Genomic DNA, 23777 nt, shown 5'->3' on the forward strand with positions numbered 1-23777 from the left:
CCTTGGCCTATTACACTCACAAACAGGGATGAATTGGTGGGGAATGTAGTAGTGCAACTTGGGAAGCAGTGACCATGAAATGATTTTGAGTTCAGGATTTTGAGAGAAGGCAAGATGAAGAGCAGCAGAGTAAGGATCCTGGACTTCAGAAAACCAGACTTGGACTCCCTCAGGGAACTCATGGGCAGGATCCCCTGTAAAGCCAAACTGAGAGGGAGAGGAGTCCAGGAGAGCTGAATCCTCTAATTAAAGTGCTCCCCCACAACCTCCAGAGCATGTATATAGATGCCCCATGCTCTTTCACCAATCTGCATTAAGATAGGCTAATGTGCATCTTTCTAGTACTTCACAATGGAAATACTAGATTTAATGCTCATTACATAATGTACATTCTTTTATGTGTAGATGTGCCCACTGTGTCCATACTTAACGCTCACTGGGTGCATCTACATGTGCAATTAGCATGGAGCAATAAACTCTAGCCCTGGTGGAGTTTACACCATAATAAGTGGCCCCTGGGCCCAGTGTATATGTGTGTGCCCAGGACCACAGCAGTCAGAGATAAGGCAGATGAATAAATATTAATGTTCATGAATAAACTCTGGAGCTTATTGTGCTGGAGTTCATTGCTCCCAGGTGTGTTGTGTACATGTGCACTGCAGCATGTTGAGCTGAGCCAGAACACCCCCAGCTAGCATGGGGCCTGGAGAGTCAGCCTGCCAACCCAGGGCTGCTCTCCCCAGCTGAATGTGATATGGAAGGGATAGTTAGGGCACAAAGGTGCTTCAATATTGGGCTAGCCAGCAGTGTCTACATGTGCACTTCTGTGGAGTAAAAAACTCCACAGCTGGGTAGTACTTGTATTTACAAGTACTTCCCTGCTGCAGAATTAATTAATTAACTCCAGCCTAATTCAGGTGCATGTGTAGATGCATGACATTTACTGTGCAGCTAATTAGTCTACTGCACAGTACTGTATTTCACAGTGTATAGATCAACCCCTGGATTTCCAATTTGAAAGGTAAGGATTTTCATAGACACAGTATATAAGTCAGGGCCAGGTGAAGCACTCAGCTGGCATGGCCTCATCCCCTGTGAGTGGTGCTGTGCCAGCCAAGTGCTGAGCCCGTCCCTGTCCCCTGCAAGCAGCATGTCCTCAGCCAAGTGCTGAGCTCAGCCCCATCCCCATTCCTTGAAAGCTCAGCCCCATCCCTTCCCCTGCAAGCAGCACAAGGCTTGCAGAAGATGGGGCCATACCTGTCAAGCAGAGCCTGGCCCCATCTGCTGTGAGCAGTGCTGCCAAATGCCAACCCTGGTGCTGCTCGCAGGGAATGAGGATGGGATCAGCACTCAGCTGGCATGGCCTCTTCCCCTGTGAGCAGCACCAGGATTGGTGCTTGGCTGGTGCAGCCCCATCCCCTGCAAGCGACACTGGTGCAACTCAAGCAGCACCACTCACAGGGGACAGAGCTATGCTAGCCAAGCATCAAGCCCATCCCCTGCGAACAGCACTGAACTTAGTGCTCAGCTGGTGTGGCTATATCCCCTGTGAGTGGTGCTGCATGGGCTGTACCAGTGTCACTCGCAGGGAATGGTGTTATGCTGTATAAGTCAAGGTTGAATTATTTTAAAGAGTTAAAAATTGGACTTCAAACCTCAACTTATACACTGTGACATACAGTAAATGTCTTGTATAGGTGTGCCCCCCGTTGCCTGTTTTCCTTTTGGTCCTATGACTCTTGCAGTTTTGGCTGCCTAGTGTTCCAACTTTGGCAGGAGCTCCAGATCACTGCAAAGTTCAAACAACAGAGAAGTACCAACATGAACAAGCTGGATCATTTATAGGTGTACAAAGAACCTAAAAGACCCAGATAACTTTACAATACAGTATGGAAGTACCACCAGAATATGGGCACCAGAATTGTAGCTTGTAGATCAAGCCCAATCTAGATTTTTGTTGTTGTTGTTGTTGTGAATAACTCCAGTTGAAATCAGTGGGTAACAGATGTTTAAGTAACTTTAATAAGCACGGTCTTAATGGCTTATTGGGGGCACAGTGACACTATAGCAAAGCAGAGAAATGAGCTGGGGATTCCCACAGCTCAATGTAGCGTCCTAGTCACTGATCCATCCATCCATCCTCTCTTTCTTTATTGTTCCTACATATTTGCTGAGCTTATCCCTAGGTAGTACATTATCATTATAATTGATTGCTTTACTTTTCTCAATTGTTTTTGTTCTGTTTATTTTGTTTCATAACAGATGGCCAAGAAATTATGCTATTTGAATATCTTATAAATCCTGTTGTCAAGAGAATATTATATTCAAATGCCACATTGCCCCCAGTCACCATATATTATGAATCGTTTTGATTTTATTCTCATATTTGTCTTGGGTTGTCTTCCTTTGAAGTCAGTTACAGAATTTCTGCTGACTTCAGTTTGAACAGCAGCAGCTTTATGGTACTACAGAGTCTGATGACACAGACTCTTGACATTTCAGTTAAAGAGAGATTTCTGTAGTGGGTTCAAGGATTTGCTCACTCAAACAGTCTTGCTCACAGACTTTTCCCTCAGTATCTTTACTCCCCCAGGGCAAACTTCCTAGTCAACATAAACAGCATAGTCCATAAACCAAACACTTTTACCACGTGGGGCTTTCTTCCAGACCCCAAGAGTCCTCAGGTATGGTTTTGCTGTCACTTGCATGCTCTCTCCCTTGTCTATCCAGTCCCTTCAGCCACATATAGGAAGGACTCACTTGTAGTCTCTTTGTTGCATTCACAGTCCTCTGGGAGAGAGGCTTTCCTAGCATGGTCCCCAGCTCCTCCATGGGCAGGCTCACTGGATCTCTCCCACTCAATACACTGCACTTGCAGCACTCCAGCTTTCATCCCACAGCTCTGTCTCTCTATGATTAACTCTAGCTCTGCTTCCTGGGAGCCCCTTTTAGCTACCTGGATGCCAGCTAGTTATCTGCTGCAGCTGGTCTCATTCCCTAGGCAGCCTGTAATCAATTTTTGCAGCTTGCAGCTGGGCTATTCCTGCTATCAAGCTTGCAATCACTTGTTTGCTGGCTGCAGCTAGTTGCACCCCCTGAAATCATTCATGCTGCTACAAGCCCCCTGAAAACACACAGCCTGATACAATGTCCTTTTCCAGCAAGTTGATGTCAGTTAGGCCTCTACGTCTATAAAACAATCTGTTTATAAGGACCAATTTATTGGATTGAGACCAAAGGAATTCAAAATTAACAATACTGAGGAATAGGAAATGAAAGAAGAAGGGAAAACCTGATGATGCAGTTACTTAGGTAAATATAAATACAAGAGAATAAGAGCCAAATCAAAATTGTTCTTAGATGACCTAACAAGTCTTTGATAAAACTAGGCATCTGAGTAAAAAAACGCTCATGAAATACAAAGAGGCAACTCCATTTTGGTGTGGAAACTTTCTTAGGCTGAGTTTCTAAACATATTCAGAATTGAGATCAAGCAGTTATATGCTCTGTTGTGATCTTTGAGGGAACTGGGAGGTGGTTTAACTCAGACTGTTCAGTTCTAAGGAGAATGAAGGACATACTTTTCTGTGTAGAATTTCCTATCAGGTGCATCCTTGCTCAGCATCTAGGCACTTTACACCATTCCTTAATTCTTGATTTCTTGGTACCTGGGGCATGCCAACTTAATTTTATAGATTTTAGTGCCCAAGTGAATGTTCCTACAAAAATGTCTTGGATCTGACTATAAAATATTGTGTGCATATACATTTCTGGGTGTGGAATTTGGGATATTTAATGTTGTTAATTCTATTTTCTTATTTGAACTTAGTTTTTCTTTATGAGGGTAAATAAAACACAAACATGTTCTATATATATTATGTTATGCTGATGGTAGTAAACACGCTATTTTGGCAAAAAAATAATCTAACCAGGTATGGGTCAGAAATATCAGAAACTGACATTGACATAAATCCTATTTTTAAATACTTATATATTCCTAGGGGAAAATAGTACTATAGGTAGTGGACCATCAAGTTGAATATAAGTCAACAGTGTTCTTTATTGCAAAAAAAAAAAAAAAAAAATAAAGTGCCAAATGCAAAAAAAAAAAAAAAAGAAAAAAAAGTGCCAATAGCATCCTGGGCTGTATTAAAAGGATTATATTTTGCAAGTCAAGGAAAATGGTTCTTGTACTCTGTCTAGCACAGGTGAAGAATTACCTGGAAGACTGTGTCCACTTTTGGGCACCACACTTCACAAAAGACATAAACATAAATAGAAAGAGTTCAGCTGACAGCAATAGAAATGATAAAGAGATCTAGGAAATGTGACTTGTGAGATAAGATTGAAATAATTGGTACTATTTAATCGGGAGAAGAGAAGACTGAGGGGGAATTTGATAACATTCTTCACATAGCTTGAGGATAGTTATAGAAGAGGAAATTATAAAAAGAATGGTGCTGTGAAGAGGATTGTCCTGCAGCTGCTGGGGACAGGAAAATAAATTTATAAAATAAAATCCAATACAAATTTAGTTTGGATCTTAGAAAGTCCTTACTAACTATGAAAGTAGTTAAGCATCAGAACTAGGTTACTTACAGAGGTGGTGTAATCTCCATCCTTGGACATTTTTTTGAGTAAGGTAGACAAACCTGCCCCTGGAATGATTTAAACAAAGACGATACCTTAAGTTGTGGGTTGGATCAGGTTATCTCTCATGGTCCCTTCCAGCCCTGCTTTTCTGTTATTCTATGAAAAATTTAACTCCTTGGGAATTTTAAGACATTTCTGATGATTTTTGGTTTGAGCTGTCATTTAGAGATCCTAGTTTTCATCTCTAATCCAATCCTAGATAGCCTTGTTAAATTCGCATTGGCTGCATCTACATGTGAAATTAATGTACCTCAGTAAATTCTCGCAAAGTTCATACTGGACTCAGCTGCTCCCAGGTGCAGCGTCTTCATGTGTGTCCAGGACCACAGCACTTTGAGCTGGGGTGGAACAGGCCCCAGCTGGCAGGGGGCTGGGGGTTCAGCTCCAAGTGGCAACACAGGGCAACAGAGAGGCTAGCTGGGACACCAGGGTGTCTAAAATGAGGGGCTAGACATGGGGCAGGCAATTATTTGGATCTGTGGGTCCCATAGGTAATTCTGGGGAGCTGCCACAGGTTGATCAGCACCCCCACACTTGCCCCCCAGAGTCCGCATGCCCTGTGGCTCCTCCCCTGCCCCAGTATGAGCCCCAACCACCCTCAGCTCTTTGTCTTGCCATAGGCCTGCACACAATTAAAACCCAAATGTTTTTAATTGGATGTAAGGTTTTCTCATAGTTGTCAAATCAGGGGTTTCTAAGTCTTCACCATCCTAATGGTTTGGGTTGTCTTGCAGGACCTCTGCCTCAGTATTTTGTTAGTTTCTGCAATAATGTACTCAAAATCCACAGCTTTTAAAACAATATTCTCTCATTTCTTAAGCCTGTTTTTCAAATGCGTGCTCTTTTAGTCCCCTTTTTATCTTTCTTCAAGGTCTGTGTAAGTTTTTGCAAGTTCTCACTCCTTAATTGAGGACCAACACAACATTGTTTCCTGGAACCTGTGTCGTCTTCTCTTTTGCCTTAGCCCATGTGGCCCAGGAGTTCTTTCCCCACTATTCCAGGTCTCCATATTCCTTCTTCTCACTTTTCTATCTTCTAGCCCCTTTTTCTTAAGCCAAACATTCTCTCAAACACTCAACAGCTTTCTGAGGTTTTCTTCCAAAAGAAGTAGAGTAGGCAAATAGGGTACAATCATCAGCAAACATTCCTAAACCAATTCTTCAGAACTAGTTTTGTTTTTGATAGCAGGCAGTAAAGATTATATGAATTTATCATCTGTATTAACATGTTTGTATAATCCTTTATTCAAGTCCTTGAAGAAATGTAATAAAAACAAGCTGTGGAGCTAGGTCATAGCCCTGTTTTACTTGTTCTGAGTTAGAAAAAAAAGGTGGAGGTATCACCATCTTCATTGACTCAAGCCTGCTTTGCTGAGGCTAATTTGCGGAGCCTGAGCCATTACAACTGCAACTGAAGTTCCTGGGGAACTGTGCTTTGAACCTGGAAATTGTTACATGTTACTAAGGACAATGAAAATAACCAGGCTTATTCATAGATGTTAAGATCAGAAGGGACCTCAATAGATCATCGAGTCCGGCCCCCTGCATAGGCAGGAAAGAGTGCTGGGTCTAGATGACCCCAGCTAGATACTCATCTAACCTCCTCTTGAAGACCCCCAGGGTAGGGGAGAGCACCACCTCCCTTGGGAGCCCGTTCCAGACCCTGGCCACTCGAACTGTGAAGAAGTTCTTCCTAATGTCCAATCTAAATCTGCTCTCTGTTAGCTTTTGGCCATTATTTCTTGTAACCCCCTGGGGTGCCTTGGTGAATAAATACTCACCAATTCCCTTCTGTGCCCCTGTGATGAACTTAAAGGCAGACACAAGGTCGCCTCTCAACCTTCTCTTGCGGAGGCTGAAAAGGTCCAGTTTCTCTAGTCTCTCCTCATAGGGCTTGGTCTGTAGGCCCTTAACCATACAAGTGGCCCTTCTCTGGACCCTCTCCAGGTTATCTGCATCCTTCTTGAAGTGTGGCGCCCAGAATTGCACGCAGTACTCCAACTGCGGTCTGACCAGCGCCCGATAGAGGGGAAGTATCACCTCCTTGGACTTATTTGTCATGCATCTGCTGATGCACGATAAAGTGCCATTGGCTTTTTTGATGGCTTCGTCACACTGCCGACTCATGATCATCTTGGAGTCCACTAGGACTCCAAGATCCCTTTCCACTTCCGTGCCACCCAGCAGGTCATTCCCTAGGCTGTAGGTGTGCTGGACATTTTTCCTCCCTAGGTGCAGCACTTTGCATTTCTCCTTGTTGAACTGCATTCTGTTGTTTTCTGCCCATATGTCCAACCTGTTCAGGTCTGCTTGCAGCTGTTCCCTGCCCTCCAGCATGTCCACTTCTCCCCATAGCTTTGTGTCCTCTGCAAACTTGGACAGAGTACATTTCACTCCCTCGTCCAAGTCACTGATGAAGACATTAAAGAGTATCGGTCCAAGGACCGAGCCCTGCAGGACCCCACTGCCCACACCCTTCCAGGTCGAAACCGACCCATCTACCACGACTCTCTGGGTGCGACCCTCCAGCCAATTCGCCACCCTCCGGACTGTGTAGTCATCCAAGTCACAGCCTCTTAACTTGTTCACCAGTATGGGGTGGGATACCGTATCGAAGGCCTTTCTGAAGTCTAAGTATACGACACCCACCCCTCCTCTTGTGTCCAGGCGTTTCGTAACCTGGTCATAAAAAGAGACTAGATTGGTCAGGCACGATCTGCCTGCCATGAACCCATGCTGGTTTCCCCTCAGCATAATTTGTCCTGCCGGGCTTTCGCAAATGTGAGCCTTGATAATTTTTTCAAAGACTTTGCCAAGGATGGAGGTGAGACTGACTGGCCTATAGTTGCCCGGGTCTTCCTTCCTCCCCTTCTTGAAAATGGGGACCACACTGGCCCTTTTCCAGTCCTCCGGGACTTGGCCCGTGTGCCACGAGCGTTCGAATATCCCGCCAGTGGCTCTGCAATGATGTCGGCCAGTGCCTTCAGCACCCTCGGATGGAGCTCATCCGGGCCTGCCGACTTAAAGGCATCCAGTTCTTCCAAGTGACTCTGCACCATCTCAGGATCTACGCATGGAAGTCTGGTGCCTTGCTGCTGCCTCTCTACAACCCCAGTGAGAGACTTGTCGTGTCCCTCACTTAGGAACACTGAGGCAAAGAACTCGTTGAGGAGTTCAGCCTTGTCCCCGCTGTCTGTCACCAATTGTTTCTGCCCATTTAGCAGGGGTCCTATTCCTCACTGGGCCTTCCTTTTACTCCCAATATATCTAAAAAACAATTTCTTGTTGTCTTTTACTTGGGTTGCCATCCTCAGCTCCATGGTAGCTTTGGCCCGTCTAACTGCCTCCCTACAAGTACGAGCAGAGGAGGTATATACGTCTTTGGTGATCTCTCCCTGTTTCCACTTTTTATGTGCTCCCTTTTTGGCCCTTAGGCTGCCCTGGACTTCTGTGGTCAGCCAGGGAAGCCTCCTGGCCCCTTTTCCTCTTTTGCCTCGCTCAGGGATTGTCTTGCTTTGTGCCCGAAGGATCGTTTCCTTAAGGCACAGCCACCCTTCTTGGGCTCCCATCACTTCAAAACTCCTACTCTGCAGTGCGTCCTTGACTAATCGCCTGAGTTCATTGAGATCAGCTTTCCTAAAGTCTAGCACTTTAGTAAGTCTAGGCTTACTTTACTTACTTACTTACTTACATTAGTAAGTCTAGGCTTAGGCATCTGAAATTTGGCATCCAGAATTAATGCACACTTCTGCTCTTAATATTTTTGTAAAATGGAGATAATACCACTACATGATCTCAGCAAGGTTTTGTGAAGATAGATAAATTAATGTTTCTAAAGCACTCAAATATCACAGCAGTAAAAAAAAAGAGCAGGGGAAATTTAACAATTCTGTCTTCTGAGCATGATTTGATTACTATGTGAGAAATGGGGCATGAGTATACGCATTGAATAATGAGGAAAAAATGAAATATTATATAATTTCTCATTAATGGAGAAGTGTCCATTCTGTGCACTCAATAATACAGAGCTCAGTATAAAAAAAAAAGAGGAGTATGTGATAGAGTAATTAAAGATTGTATTATAATGTACATGCACAAGTGGACTAAATTATGATTGCACCAAAAACCTTAATTCTGATATTATGTAACTTTTGAGCATTTGACTTTGAAACCTTAATCTTCCTTCAACAGAATTGTTGTATTTTATACAATAGTACCTAGATACTGAAATACTGTACAGTAAAATGAGGCATAAAACTCAAAATAATAGCAGTCTTGATTCGTAGAATTCAGTTGCCTTAATGTAAGTCATTTTAATTCATGTAAGGAAATATTAGGTGGTTAATTTCTATTTAACTACATGCAAGTAAAGTTATTCCAAGTTACCACATCTGTTGTTTGATTGCTACAGTGATAAAGGGCAATGTACATTTTCAAATGCTACTGAACTGAGTGGACAATAAAAATGCTGGATATTTGATCCCAAATTATGTTTTATCTTTAAAATGACTATGATCACGTAAGCAGTTTAGCAGTACTTGTATAGAGCAAAATCAAGCTCTTGAAACTTCTAAAACTGCCATAATTGATGGGATCATAGAAGCCATTTGGGATTTTTTTCTCTGACAAGCATGAAGCCAAGCAGGTGTTTTAGGACTCTTAAAAGCTTTTGCACTAATGATGTTACACTCTTTCAAAAATAAATGTGTTTTAACCTTGGCATTAATTTGTCAGCTCTTCTGACTATTATTCACATTCTATTAATGTTAGTGCTTTAATTGACAATAAGCAGGAATTCTGTTAAAGGAGTGTTTAATATATTTGGGTAATAAAGTTTGAGTTATTGTGATAAAATGTGACATTTCTCCATTTCTCTGCAAGTATGGCCGTTTTTTAAAGTGGTAGCATTACAACTTGAATTAATTTTATTAGCTCACAAAAAATCTTTTGGCAGCATAATGGACATAACACACATGAAAGCAATTTTCAGATGTTAGAATATATATGAATTTCTTTAAAGGGAAGCCACATTGCTTTACTCATTTTCTCTCAGTTAACGGAGGGCTAAAATCTGTGAACTCTGTGTAAAGATGGCACTTGCTCACAGGATTAGTCTCATTGGTTTCAGTGGGATTGTGTATGTGAGTAAACGTGCCCACCTCCCTCCTCCCAGTATGTTTTGCATAAATTAGTATCTAGCTCTGAGTATATTATGAAATAAAATGTATCTCCAGGAAAGGTGTACTAATAACCATATCAGAAATATATGATCTATTGAAAAAATCCTCTCATCAAAATGAGACTGTTGTAAAGAGCATGACCATGAAGGTGTCAGGGACATGACATTCAAGAAATTACCCATGAACAGCACTCATCTGAAAACTGCTATGCAGCAATTGCTTTTTCACTGGAAAAAATGAAGAAAAGGTCTATGATTTCATTTATAATAAAAAATTAGAAGTAGCCACTGAAATAAGTAATTATAGTGCAATTAGCGCAGAATGGCCAGGGCATTCATGCCTTTGTTAACGAAATCTCATTTTTCAATATAATTTACATTAAGGATGAATGTTGCATTCTACACACAGCAACCTGCAAATGCTAAGAAATTTGATCCAAAAGTAAGTCTGGAGTTAAGCAAATGTGAGAACCATAAATTAATTTGATATTTTTCACAGCATTTTTCATGAAGATGAATTGGGGAAAAGTTAATCAAAATCACACAACGGAAGCCTATTAGAAGTTTCCCATAAAATAATAAATTATCCAAACACATTAGGATAACAGTAATTATTTGTGTTGCAGAGAAGGTAACACAATGTTGCAATGGAGTGTAACCATGATAGCCTTTTAATAACACTTCACATTTCCTTGCTGCATATTTTTTTCAAACAGCTGAAGATGCATGTGGAGGAACAATGAGGGGATCCAGTGGCATCGTCTCCAGCCCCGGTTTCCCAAATGAATATCATAATAATGCAGACTGCACATGGACCATTGTGGCAGAGCCTGGAGATACCATTTCACTAATATTTACAGATTTTCAAATGGAAGAAAAGTATGATTACTTGGAAATAGAAGGTTCCGAACCTCCAACAATATGGTAAGTAACCTGAAAGATTTTTAAGCCTGTAAAGGTGATTGTTAATAGGTAGGCATGGTCATACAGCTTTTGCTCCTGATAACACTACAGTATCACTGAAACAAATATGATTTGTATTTAGGTACGAAAATTAAGCTTTTGATCAGATGTATACCAGCTCTTAAATTATGGAAGTTCAAAATGAAAAGACACTGTAGACTCATTTGCCTAGTTACATTACTAGATCTATTTATTTATTTTTGCTGCATTTGCATTAAAAAATTAACTGTTAATTATATCATGGGGTTTCTGAATGTAGTGAATCAGGATATACTTTATCACAGTGCAACCTGTCCAAGATGTCTCTAAACTTGTACAGTGCTGGATGTCTCTAAAGCTGACCAATCTAGATGGACCTTTCTGACGCATTGCTTGGTGCTCTCCAACTGCATCTCTTCCTTCTTCACATATTTAGTTTGTTGTCACAGTGGTTCTAAGAAGATTTCTTTAAGTTGCCACTGTAGTTCCTGGCTTGAGTATAACTGCACTTGTATAAAATTAATTCAATAGAAAAATTAAAGGAACGTTTTAGCATCTGACTCATTTTGTAAAAGAATACATATGAAAAGATGAGTAGTTAATTTTGAGGGAAGTAGTGCTGGAAATTTTATAACTATATGGCATAGTTATTCACAGCAGTTTTATATGCTCTTGGAATGTTTGGATCAGACAATTTTCCTTTGTTATATTAACTGATTCAAACTACACAAAAAAAAAAGAAAATTGAAGTTCCTGAGGTATGATGGGGTACTCTGGTTCAGAAGGAATTGTGCAGTGTTATTGCACTCCTTTTATCCAGTGGTCCAGAGGTTCCACCACTGTCAAAAGTATAGGTCTGTTGAAGGCGATAAGATTGAGCCCACTATTTAAGCAATATGGATGTTGGGTCTAGTAAGGAGCATGTGGAGGGGGGGGGGGGGGGGCTGGCGGAAACATGTGTGCACATTCTCTCACACGCATGCGGTAGATTTATAGTCGGAACACTCATGAATTAGGCAACAATAGAATTTTTGAAAGAGTAGACTTTATTTCTACATATGATCTCTATGTTCTATTTCTAGAGGCTATGTAACATATTCCAAGATAAATGATGAAATCTCAGCTTTAATGAATGGCATTTTATAAGCTAATTCATGCAACTACTTATGTGAGTTAATTATCTGTATTGAAAAGTTCTGATTTGCCATTGATTTTTTTTTTCAAGCTGTTGATATGAAATTTTCTAAACTAGCTCTTAGCTTAATTAATTTTAAACTGGAATGTATTATCATTATTAATGAGGTAAAATGGCATAAAAAGAATGTGAATCAGTTAAATTGTTCAATCTCGATTTGCTTTTAAGCAAATTTTAGGTATGTAGTCTAAAATAAAGCTCCAGATAGTGAGTTAAATTTTTCCTAATCCAAGTCAGTTTTGAATATATTTAAAGGCTATAACAGGGTTAAATTATATATGGAAATACTTATATTATCTATCTACAAAAAATAAAAAGCATTAAGATGGTAATTTAATAATTGCTAATTTAGAAGAGCAGATTGAAAGAACATTCTTTTCTTAACTTGTCATTCATATTCCCTGAATTAGATTGATGTACTAATTTATGCAAAGGTACTTCTCCATATGCCAGAAAAAATAGATTTGCAGAACTTAATTAACAGAGATCTGTTAATTAGATTTACAGTGTTAATACTTTATATCCCTTTAGAATACAGTTTGAGGTTGAGCTCCAGATTAATCACTTTTATGATGTGTGCATACAATTTTCTATATCTAAGATTACAAGTAGGATCTTGATATCTTATCTTACTCTAGTGGACAAATTATATATAAATACATGGAATCCTATTAAATGAAAAAAGTCCTTGAACCATCAATAATATCTTTTTAATTCACTTCTGAGATTTCACTATCTAATTTAGCTACTACAACTACTGATTGCAAACAAATCCACCCTAATCCTACTGCCCATCTCCATAAATAACAAAGTATTTACTACTTTTTATTTGTGAGGTACAAACAATACCAACCAACCTAAAAGTGCATAAAGCCACTAGTGGTTTGGTAGCAAATGGAAATAGAATTCCACATGAACCATTGCAACTGTTGTCTTTCCAGCTGCAAGGTATTCATGTAGAAAAATAATTGTGCTAAGTCTTTCTTAAAAAATGTCTTTTGAATAAAATACCAAAAAAAGCTGCTAAAATCACTTCGTAATCTCTCTCAGCTATTCTCCATTTGACGTAATTTTAAATAGGCTGCTGGTTTTGACAGTTGATGAACAAAGCTAGATGAATAACTGATTATTCAGCTCAGCAGCCAAACAAAAAATGGAATGATTTTTTTTCCTTGCCAAAAATAAGAGAAACATTTACATTTGATCTGAAATGGAATATTTTGTTCTGGGGCATTTTATAAGAAATCAAAGAAAATGAAAGGCTATACTAACAAAAGCGGAGGGAAAGAGGAATTATTGGTTGTGATGATGTCCCTCACCTCCAGAATGAGTTCATTGACCCTGGGTTTTACTCTCTCCTCTTCTTGATGGTATGTAAATTTTCTTATCACACAGAAATGCCCTAACTATCAAGCTGCATTGTATTCTGGAGTTAAATCTTAATCTCATTTTGATGCTGTTTGAACAGGAGTGTGGTAATGATTCTTTAATGGTACAGAACTTCTGGGAAGTCTGTAGTGCCACAAAATGTGGCAGGCCAAGTGTGTACAGCTACTGAAGGGCCCCATAGTTCAGAGCACGGCACTGCAGAGCACGGCAAGAGCATGTATTACTGGTACTCAGCAGCAAGGGAGACAGTATGCAGTGATCCCAAGGTGCTTTGTGGGGGCCCCTGTCTTTGGAGGTTTCCAGTGACAGCTGAGCACAGAACAGAGCATTGTTTAGCTGGCCTTCCAGGGAACTTCACCTATTGGACTGCCCTCCCCCTCCCCCCCCCCCCCCACATAGTGGTGAAACTAGGGAGGGGCAACTGATCCAGGTACCCACTTGGGGAGGAAGGGAAGGGGGCAAAAAAAGTAGGTGCTGCCAGCAGCCACATGTACTCATGAATCAGGAGTTGCTGCTTCCACTTGGCCCTGGGAGCCTGGCTCTGTTACAACACTGCTGCCCACACCTTATGCTGGGAGTGCAGAACCATAGTGTGCATGCCAGGTTTCCACTTCTAAAGGCTTATCATTTTCCAGCTCTCACTGAATCCCTGCTGCCCATGGTTTGGGAAAGTTATGAGAATACCATGGAAAATAATCTTAGTCCTGAGTTAAATCCATATCAAACAGCTGGAGGGATAAGCAAAGTTGTTGTAATAACTAAAGATCTTTCTTAATTCCAAAGGAAGAATTTTCATCACCTAAGGAAATTAGTTAGGGAAGCCATCTGGAATAAGGAGTTTAGGGAAATGAATGCTGAGAAGACCTAAATTCGGTAAAATCCAGTGTCAGCAGATTCAGTGCATGCCATACTAATGCTAACAGAGCAAAGCATGGTATTGCTTCTTCAGAGAGCTTGTTCATCTTCTGTCTATGTGGGATGGTTTGTAGAACCCTGCATAGGCCTGTGGACATGGCTGAGGTCCTGGCCATGCAGTCTCTTGTTTGGCAGAAAGAAGTCCACAGTGGGAGTGGCAGTGTGGGAGGAGTCCTTAGCAGTCCAGTAGGGCTAGGGAGAGACACTACACAAACTGGTTTAAGTGATCAGAAACTGATTTAAACCTGTAACAGAACAGATTTTCAGCGCACATAAATCAGTTTGAGAATGTCTGAAATGGGTTTCAACCAAACCCAGTTCAATGTAGTATCAGATTTAACTGATTTGGCTCAAACCGGTTTATGCAGTGTTTGTCCCAGATCCCTTGCTGGTTTAAGATAAACCAGACACCCCAACATCCCGGCGTGCTCTCTGGGCTGGGCAGGGCTCTCTGCCCCCTCACCACTGCTCTCTGGCTGCAGCTCCGGTAGTCTCTGTAGGTGTCAATCTGGTTTCTGCTCTCCACCTTCCCTCCCCAGTCTGTTAAGCAGGCATTTCCCTGTCCCTCACAGACACCTCTCAGCATTAGCTAGCAGACCACATGCCTGCTACCTCCAAGATGTTGCACATGAGACAAAAGGCAGGATTAATAGATAGCTGGTAATGTTCCTTTGTTTTCTTAATGAGCTGATAAATGCTCAGTTAGGGGTGATAAACATTCCCTGCTGGGTCGGTAAGGAAGGGGGGAAGAATTCCTCCCTAATCATAGCATCCTGCCAGGGCCTGGCCATGCCCCCCTCAGATCAGCTCTGTGTAAGGGAAGGGAGGGCTGCTCTAGTGACCCCTGGGTTCTAGCCTGAGCCACTGCAGGCATGTGCCTGCATTTCTGGGATGTCTGTCTGATTACAAAACCAATTTAGCTTAGCCAGGTTAGACTAACCTGCAAAGATTGAATCAATTCAGGCTCAGGCTTTTTAAATGTTTGTCCCTAACCTATATGTTAGCACCATGCTTTTCCTGGCTCGTCTATCCACAGGGCATTGTAGAAGGGCTCCAAAAATGGCTACAGGCATTTCCCTTCACTCTAGCCATCACCTTTAGAAATTACAGCAACCAGTTTCCACACTAAGTACATAGTAATCTCCTACGGCAGTACCACCCCACAAGGCTCTGACAGTAATTCCGATTCAGGAAAGTTACTAAAGCATCCCTCCTTTACCTGATCATGGCATGTGCTGTTTCTAAAAGTTGTGAGCTAACTTTGGAAATACCCATATATGAGTTCCTGCTCAGTGCCTTCCTCCCAGTTTGTAAGTAATGCCAGATATGCTGATGGGACAGGAACTGGTATATTTTTCCATGACAGGATGGTCTCGGAGGTGAATTCCTACTGTACTCTTTGGGCAGGAAGGATTTTATCCTGTGTACAAAGTAAGACAGGGCTGAGTAGTGAGACCACACATTTAACTGTGAGCTGGGCTCTGCCTCCATGGGATAGTATAGTTCACCATGACAGACAGACCTCCTGGAGGCACTGGCAAAGAGATAAAGGAACACAGCCTTCAGGGATGCTGGAGGACCAAGCCATGCCTTGACACACTATGCATACCCAATCAGTCATTATGTGTGTTACAGGAAACAATGGTGCTATCAAGAAGTTGTTGTTGGAAGGAGCTAATGCTTCCTTGCAGAAATGCAGAAGACTGAGGAATAAGTTGAATATGTGATGCCACCTTTACTCTCTCTCATTTTCTCTCTCCACCCTTCCCCATTGCAGGCCTTGCTTACTTAGGTAAGCTCTCTCTCTTCCTCCCTTCTCTGTGAAAGCCACTGCTTATTGTAAATGCTCTTCCTCCCTCTCTTCCCACCTCTCTCCCTTTCCTACCTTTGATACTGGCTATCCACCTCCCTTGTCCCTCTCTTCCTCCCTTACCATAGTGCAGTGGTGGCCTGTGGGGTCACAAACATATGGCCTGCCACTTTAAAAGACTGAGCACCAACCACTAATCCATACTGGGATGTTTAAAAATATAAATAGCTGCAGTACTGGGTTTGACCTTTCACAGGAATATTCCAGCAATCAATTATGGTGGAATACAGTAATTTAATGTATTTTAAGTACAGTACTCTAATGAACTGCTGGTTAAGTCAGTCATGTGAAAACATAATGAGTGACCCAGGTTCATGTCAGATTGATTGGGAACTCAGACTTGGTTTTCTTTATGTCTTACACATTATTCTGTTATAGAATATTATATCTATCCATAATATATATATATATATATATATATATATATATATATATATATATATATATATATAATTCCTGATATTGTATAGGCAAATTGTTGAAATATAAAACAAGCAAACTGTTTTTATCCATCTGTAGTTTAAAAAAAGGCATTTGAACATTTTAAAAGAGATATCTGGGTCTTTTATGTGAAGGACTCAAACCTGTGTACTTTGAGTCTTGTAAGGGGAGTGGTTTGACCCTATTGGCTTTCTTAACTAGCTGGCTTTTGGGGGGTTGAATCAGAAAGTACACCTGAGGGCCAGAATATGTTTCCTGGTGAAAGTTTCACTCATACTAGTATGTTCCCATGAAAAGTTTTGGTTTTGAATTTAACAAGAGAGCAGTTTCCAGTGGAAAATAGTTTTATCAAAATCTTTCAAACCCACTTTAGTTCCTAAAGCAGCAGACCATTTAATTAAATCAAGTAATCATAGTTATCACCCCTCTACTACTACAGAGGAAGAGTTAAAAGGAGAGTTTCATCAGCTTTGTGTATGCATTTCATGACTTGAAAATTTATGGCATTTTGAATACTTTTGATTTAAGACTCTCCAAGCAGTTTTCCATGACAAAAGAAATGCCAGTTTATGGAAGTTCAATTTAAAATAATTCTATAGGTGTAGGGTGGAAAGGGGGAGTTATACTGTGTGAAGAAGATGGATTCTCCCTCCTTTTTTAATTCACAAAGTCAAGGTTGATGGTTCTTCTACTCAGTAAATTATCATGTCATAAAATGATTGTTTCTTGCAACTTTCATTTAGTCCATATGTTGCCTTAGCAACCTCATCATGCCCCATCCCATGTATAGCAATAACTTTGGAAGGGAAGAAGTCTGTCCCCAAACTAGGATAAAGGGAGCTTGCTTTGTTGGATAGGGTCCTGAATAAAGACAGACCATAGCTGCCTTTTCTCAAGAGAACCACTTTTTTGGAAAGGTGAACAAAAAATTAAACACACTTATCAGGCAATGGAAATGCAAAAAACCCCAAAACAAAACAAACAAACAAAAAAACGCCCCTTATGACTGGGAAGATGGGGGTAAGCTGAACCCCTGGATTTCTGAACTCCTGTTAGTTGTTCAGTTCCCCCCAAAATTTAGTTCCATTATTCCCCAAACTCCCAAGGTTTACATACACGGATATACAATCATTAATTCTATGCATCTATCGACACATTTGTTAGATATATTCATATTTCTTTGTTTCATTGAAACTTTTGGAACTGGGCTAAAACAGTTGTGTGTGAACATGGAAGGTGTCACTTAGTTGAGATTTATATTCCTATAATAGTTAGATTTTTGGAAGAAAGAACTCGTTTTCTCCTCCATGCCTCAGGATGCGATATTAAGTGACATTAGCCTGTTTTGGTTTACCTACTTTTTTTAGCTGTTTTTAAAATGCCTGTTGGCCATCTTCCCTGGGCATTTTCACTTGGTAGCTCATAGTTCAATCACCGTGGTGGAAATGGGTCTTGAGGAGACTTTTAAAAACATTTTGATGCTTTGATCACCATTAACAACCTCACGTGCCAACATTATCACAACAGGTTGCCATTCATGTCCATAGAACAGAGCAGTTGTTGCTTTTTCTCTAAACAGGATGAATTTATTTTCAGCTAGTGTGCATGGCCACCTGGAGCTCATGGGCCTTAAAAAGCTATGGGAGTCTATGTGCAGGGAAAACACTGGCTCACTTTAATGTGATGTTCCAACAGCATTTAGATGTGTAACAGAGTTCACTGTACGATAAGGCTGTGTGAAATGGCAGTACGCCGTTTCGACCAGCGTTTCAACGAAACAGCATTCCCTTTTGAGTTTTGTTTTGATTCGAAACAGCTGTTCCGTTCCATTGAAACAGTTTCGCCATTTCTACCCTGTTTTGATCTTTTGCCCATAGGGTATAACGGGGAAGGTTAAACAATCTATAGCCTTGTCATTTCCAGCCTGATTTGGATGAAACTTGCAGGAATGATAGCCCCTTCTGAGGACATGAAGCCTGCTAAGTTTCACAGAGATAGGTGCAGGGGGTTTGAGAAAACTATCTCAAGCTGCAGATGAGCAAAACTCATGACATGGGTGACACTGTGTGTGTTAAGGCTCAGCAGGGTGAAAGCTGCAGGCCTAGTAGCCCCTGCTGGGGCCATGAAGCTGTCAAGGAGATAGGTGCAGGGCTTCTGGGTTCTGGGGCCCTGCACCTCCAGCTGCAGACAGGCAAAACTCATGACAAGGGTGCTTGTGGGACTGTGTCTGTCTTGGGGCAGAGTGGGGTGAAAACTACAGGCCTTCTAGGCCCTACTGTGGCCATGAAGCCTGCCAGCTGTTAAGGAGATCAGTGCAGGGGGGTTCTGCAGCCCTGTACCTCTAGCTGTTGACCGGCAAAACTCGTAACATGGGTGCTTATGCACCTGCTGCCTCTCATCAGGCAGTAGGACTGAAGAACTCCCATCACTTGCATCACAAACCTGGGGGTAATAATTGACCACAGTATGAACGTGAGCTGGCAGTGCGATACTGTAGTCAGCAGGGCTAACAATACCCTGGCATGCGTCAATTAATTCATCTCCAGCAAAACCATTGTGAAGAAGTGATTCTCCTGCTCTACTCTGCATTGGTGAGACCACAGCTGGAGTATTGCATCCAGTTCTGGGCTGTGGTACAGCTTGAGAGAGTCCAGAGAAGGGCTACCCATATGAACAGAGATTTGCATGGCAAGCCATATGAGGAAAGGCTGAGGGACCTGGGGCTCTTCAGCCTGAAAAAGAGAAGGCTGAGAGGGGACTTGGTAGCAGCTTACCGCTATATGAGAAGTATACATCTAGGTCTCGGTGAGCAACTGTTCACCAGGGCACCCTTGGGGAAAACTAGGAGTGATGGTCACAAACTCCTGGAAGGTCATTTCAAACTCAGCATTAGGAAAAACTGCTTTACAACTAAGGTGTCCAGACTGTGGAATAGGCTCCCTCCAGGGGTGGTACAATCACGTACCATGGAAATCATCAAGAGGAGGCTAGGCAGTCACCTTGCTGGGGTCACCTGACCCCCAGTTATCTTTCCTGCTTGATGCAGGGGGCTGAAGAGGCAAAACATTTTAACTTGCCTCATATTGTTTCAATGATATCAGTTTCATTTTGATTGTGCTGTTTTGACCTCAAAACAGCATCAAAACAAAATTGGTGGCAAAATTTCGAACGGCCCTACTGTATGACAAGAAATGAAAAGAACATAGTAAACGTTGGCAAATTAGAAAAAGTAGTAAGACATAAATAAAAGATGCATGTATGTGCTGAGTGGAGATGGAAATAAGGGAGTTTAGTCTTTCCCCGCATCCCAGATTGCTTCCGAAAAGATCATTGAGAACTAGGAAGTGAGGAAATGGAGTATTCAAGCATTGTTACATGTTTGACACTATTTCTTTCAAAAGATTTTTATGATCTACTCTTAAGGCTCAAATAGACAATCGTAAGGGAAATAATGATAGTGGAGTAACACCATTTGAATAAGGAGATTTAAATGCCAGCTTACAGCTACAAATGGCTTACAATTGTCAGTAGTTGAACAAAGGCAAAACTGACCTTGCTTGATGAAGAAAATATAATCATTGCTCCCGTGTAAGAGGGCAAAGTTTAGACACTAAGGGCATGTCCAGATAAGTGTGCACATGCAGGGGTGTGTGTTTGCCATGGCACAAATAGCAGTGGCACATATTTGTGCTCTGGTGCACCCCAAATTGTCCTGGACAGGGTAGGGGAGGCTGGGGTCAGCACCTGTGCTGGCCCCAGCAGTCTTACCTAGGGTCTTGGGGGCTTCCCAGGGCAGCAGCAATGCTGATCCTCTGAGCTACGCTCTGGCTGCCAGCTAGGTTCTGTTTCTGGCAGTGCTTACTGCTGCCACATGAGCCATGCCACGTTGGGTTTTTTGTTTCTTTTTTTGGGGTGTTTTTGTTTGGTTGGTTTTTTTTGAACCATTTTTTTACTAGGATTTTCCTGTTTCAAATTTTGGGGCTGTGCTGCAGCATGGTAAATGGGTGCATGTGTGTCACATGCAGTTTATGGCACCTCAAACAGCTCTCAATAGGGCTGTTGCTTTATTACAACAGATATAAATAGGAGTGTAAATAATGTATAAAAGCAAGACACTGCTGTAGAATGCAAAGCAGAAAAATCTAATTGACTAATGACTATACATTACATTAATAGCCAGAACTAAACAAGACAATAGCCACTTTATCCAGGATACCACAAGACATTTTGGAAAGGAAGAGATATTTGTGAGACAAGACTAAATGTACTATCAGACATGACTGATAAAGAGCTGTAATGGATTTAAGGTGGGAACTGTCCTGGATGCTGTCTTCATATGACAAAGTGAATACAGTACAAGTGGGGGAGAGTATTGTGAGGGGGGGGGGGCATGAAATTATACAAAAGGTACTTTGAAAGAAACTATGAATTATGCTTACACAGATCACTGACAGAGATATGACACATATGGATTGAAAAAGGGAGCCAGTGGCCACGATATTTTCCCTGATTTCTGAAAGGCATAAGAACACATAGAAATAATAAAAAAATAATGTGGTGGCAGACAAGGTAACCAAACTCTGGTGCGCATTCACCGATGCATCTCAAGCAAAACCAGGGAAGTCATTCTCCCACTTAACTCAACCCTAGTTAGACTGCAGCTGGAGTACTGTGTCCAGTATTAGTCCCCCCACTTCAGGAAGGATGTGGAGAGACTTGAGAGAGTCCAAAGGAGAGCCACTCGTATGATCCAGGGCCTGGAGGGAAGGCTGTATGAGGAGAGGCTGAGGGACTTGGGACACTTCTGTCTAGAGAAGAGAAGGCTCAGGGGGGACTTGGTGGCAGCCTACAGTTTCATGAGGGGTACAGTGTGCGTATCCAGGATCTGGAACAAACTCCCTGCAGAGATGGTGCAAGCACCTACTCTGGACTCCTTCAAAAAACAGCTGGATTTATTTCTTGTTGGGGGTCACTTGATCCCAGCTGACTTCCCGCCTATAGCGGAGGGGCTGGACCCAATGATCTTTTGAGGTCCCTTCCAGCCCCTAATGTCTATGAAACTATGATAGTTGAAAGGGATCTCAGGAGGTCACCCAATCCAACCCCCTGCTCAAAGCAGGACCACCCCCAACTAGATCATCCCAGCCAAAGCCTTGTTTAGCTGGGTCTTGAAAACCTCCAAGGATGGAGCTTCCACCACCTCTCTGAGTAGCCTGTTCCAGTGTTTTACTACCTTCCTACTGGCAAAATTCTTCCTAATATCTAACCTAAACTTCCTTTGCTACAACTTAAGACCATTGCTCCTTTTTCTGTCATCTGACATCACTGAGAGCAGTCCAGCTCCATCCTCTTTTGAACCCCACTTCAGGTAGTAGAAGGCTGTTATTAAATCCCCCCTCAGTCTTCTCTTCTCCAGACTCAATAAGCCCAGTTCTCTCAGCCTCTTCTCATGAGATATGTATAACTTGGAAGTTAGACAGGGAATCTTTTCCATTTTATATATTAATGTTGTTCTATCTTTCTTTTTGTGTTTCTGGAGAAATACAGATAGGTTTCTCCTACCCTTCCACCAGTACTTTACTATAATGAGCCTTTTCTTTATTCACTGCTCAGATAATATTTCAAAGCATGATATACAATCACATTTAAATATTTCAACAGGATAAGGGAACTGTGTTAAGCTCTACACTGAAACTGAATTATGTCAGTTATCAGAAGTGATCATCAAATCTTATTTTAAGACAATAGTTAGTTGCAATATGATATTTAAAATAAAGAGCCTCCACACCCAACAGATATAAGAATCTATAACTTGTTACTTAAAGTCTCTAAGCAAGTCTCTGGGTTGGTCAAAACAGGAACACAAATAGGGTAGCTGGATGTCCCAGATTGGCCAGGTCAGTCCCAGATTCTGTAAGCTAGTGCCAGCTGGCTGGTGAAAATTAGAATGAGCATCCCGTTAATAAAAAATGAGTGTCCACATGGGGCTTGGAGGCAGAGCAGGAGCTGTGGAGTAAAGAGCCGTATTAACACTAATTGTTACTTTACAGCTGATTGTTATCACTTATCAAGTAAAGAACCCTGGAGTCATTAATGAGGCAGGCAGGGAGGAAGAAGGGGTAGGCAGACAGGCAGCATCATGGATTTCACATTGTCCCATATAGTTACCCTAAGCATAGAAGAAATGTAAGAATTCAACTAAAGGTGTGGTTAAGGAATGATTAAACTATAGTGATCTAAGGACATTTTACTCCTGACTGAGAACATTCACAAAGGCATGCAACATGATGTGGCTTACGTTCAATGACTTTATGCTTATAGTTATAACTTTTCTTAGTCTTCCCATATACACAAGCCTTATATATCTATAAGTAATCAGAGACTTTCTAAGAGTAGGTAAGCCACCGATTTCATAAAATGTCACAGCCCGTAGGTTAAATGTGGTGCCCTTACAAAGAACTAACTCTGTTTATTAGTTTCTAATCTCATCTCTCCTATGCTCCTGGAACTGTGAAGACTAACAGTGAATACTGTATGAAGATGCACACACATTTTTCATTTAAGATTATTAGTGTGCAAGGAGTCATCCTAAGCCATGGGAGGACCCAGGATTTACCAAGGAGGGTTGTAACACGCTACCTCTGATATCATGTGGGGGAGGGGATAAGGCACATGACATTTTGGAGCTGGACAGGGAGCAGGTAGGTGCATGAAGGGGGTATGTGCCTGCCACCACTGCCATTTTCTCCAACCAACCTGGGAACAGAGAAAGGCCCAGGGCCATTCTTATCCTACTTTAGCCAGGGGCTGTGTTGAGAACCTGCTTACGGTGCCATATTCAACTGGGGACAGTGACAGTGGCATGCAGGTTACAGCTTCTATCCCCTGCTACCTCCACCACCCAGGTGTTCCTGTGGTCTGGGAGCAGATGCTGAAAGGAGGAACTTATGCACTGCTGCTGCTGTACCCAGCCAAGCCTGGCTCTCAGTCCAGCTGATTCCTGCAGCCCATGTCTGGAACATGGCAGGACATGTATATAATGATAAGCACCTGGGTGCTTACCAACTCGAGTACTGTTATGAGAACCGATTTGTGTCCATCAAAAATAGGCCTAGACTCTAGTACCAAGAGCTAATCAGAGTAGGAGCCAGCATCTTTCTCTCTTCTCTCTATTTTTTTCTTTGAGGGAACAGG

General features: G+C 41.8%; 1 protein-coding gene across 1 annotated transcript in view; it reads left to right on the top strand.

Moving 5' to 3' along the window:
• Positions 1-23777, top strand: part of CSMD3 (CUB and Sushi multiple domains 3) — a 1325501-nt gene that overhangs the window by 399660 nt on the left and 902064 nt on the right. Inside the window, exon 5 of the mRNA XM_014603846.3 lies at positions 10548-10755. Coding sequence (XP_014459332.1) covers positions 10548-10755 — 208 coding nt within the window. The remainder of the gene's footprint in view (positions 1-10547; positions 10756-23777) is intronic.

Source organism: Alligator mississippiensis, chromosome 3 (genome assembly GCF_030867095.1).
Source record: "Alligator mississippiensis isolate rAllMis1 chromosome 3, rAllMis1, whole genome shotgun sequence".
Lineage (NCBI taxonomy): Eukaryota > Metazoa > Chordata > Crocodylia > Alligatoridae > Alligator > Alligator mississippiensis.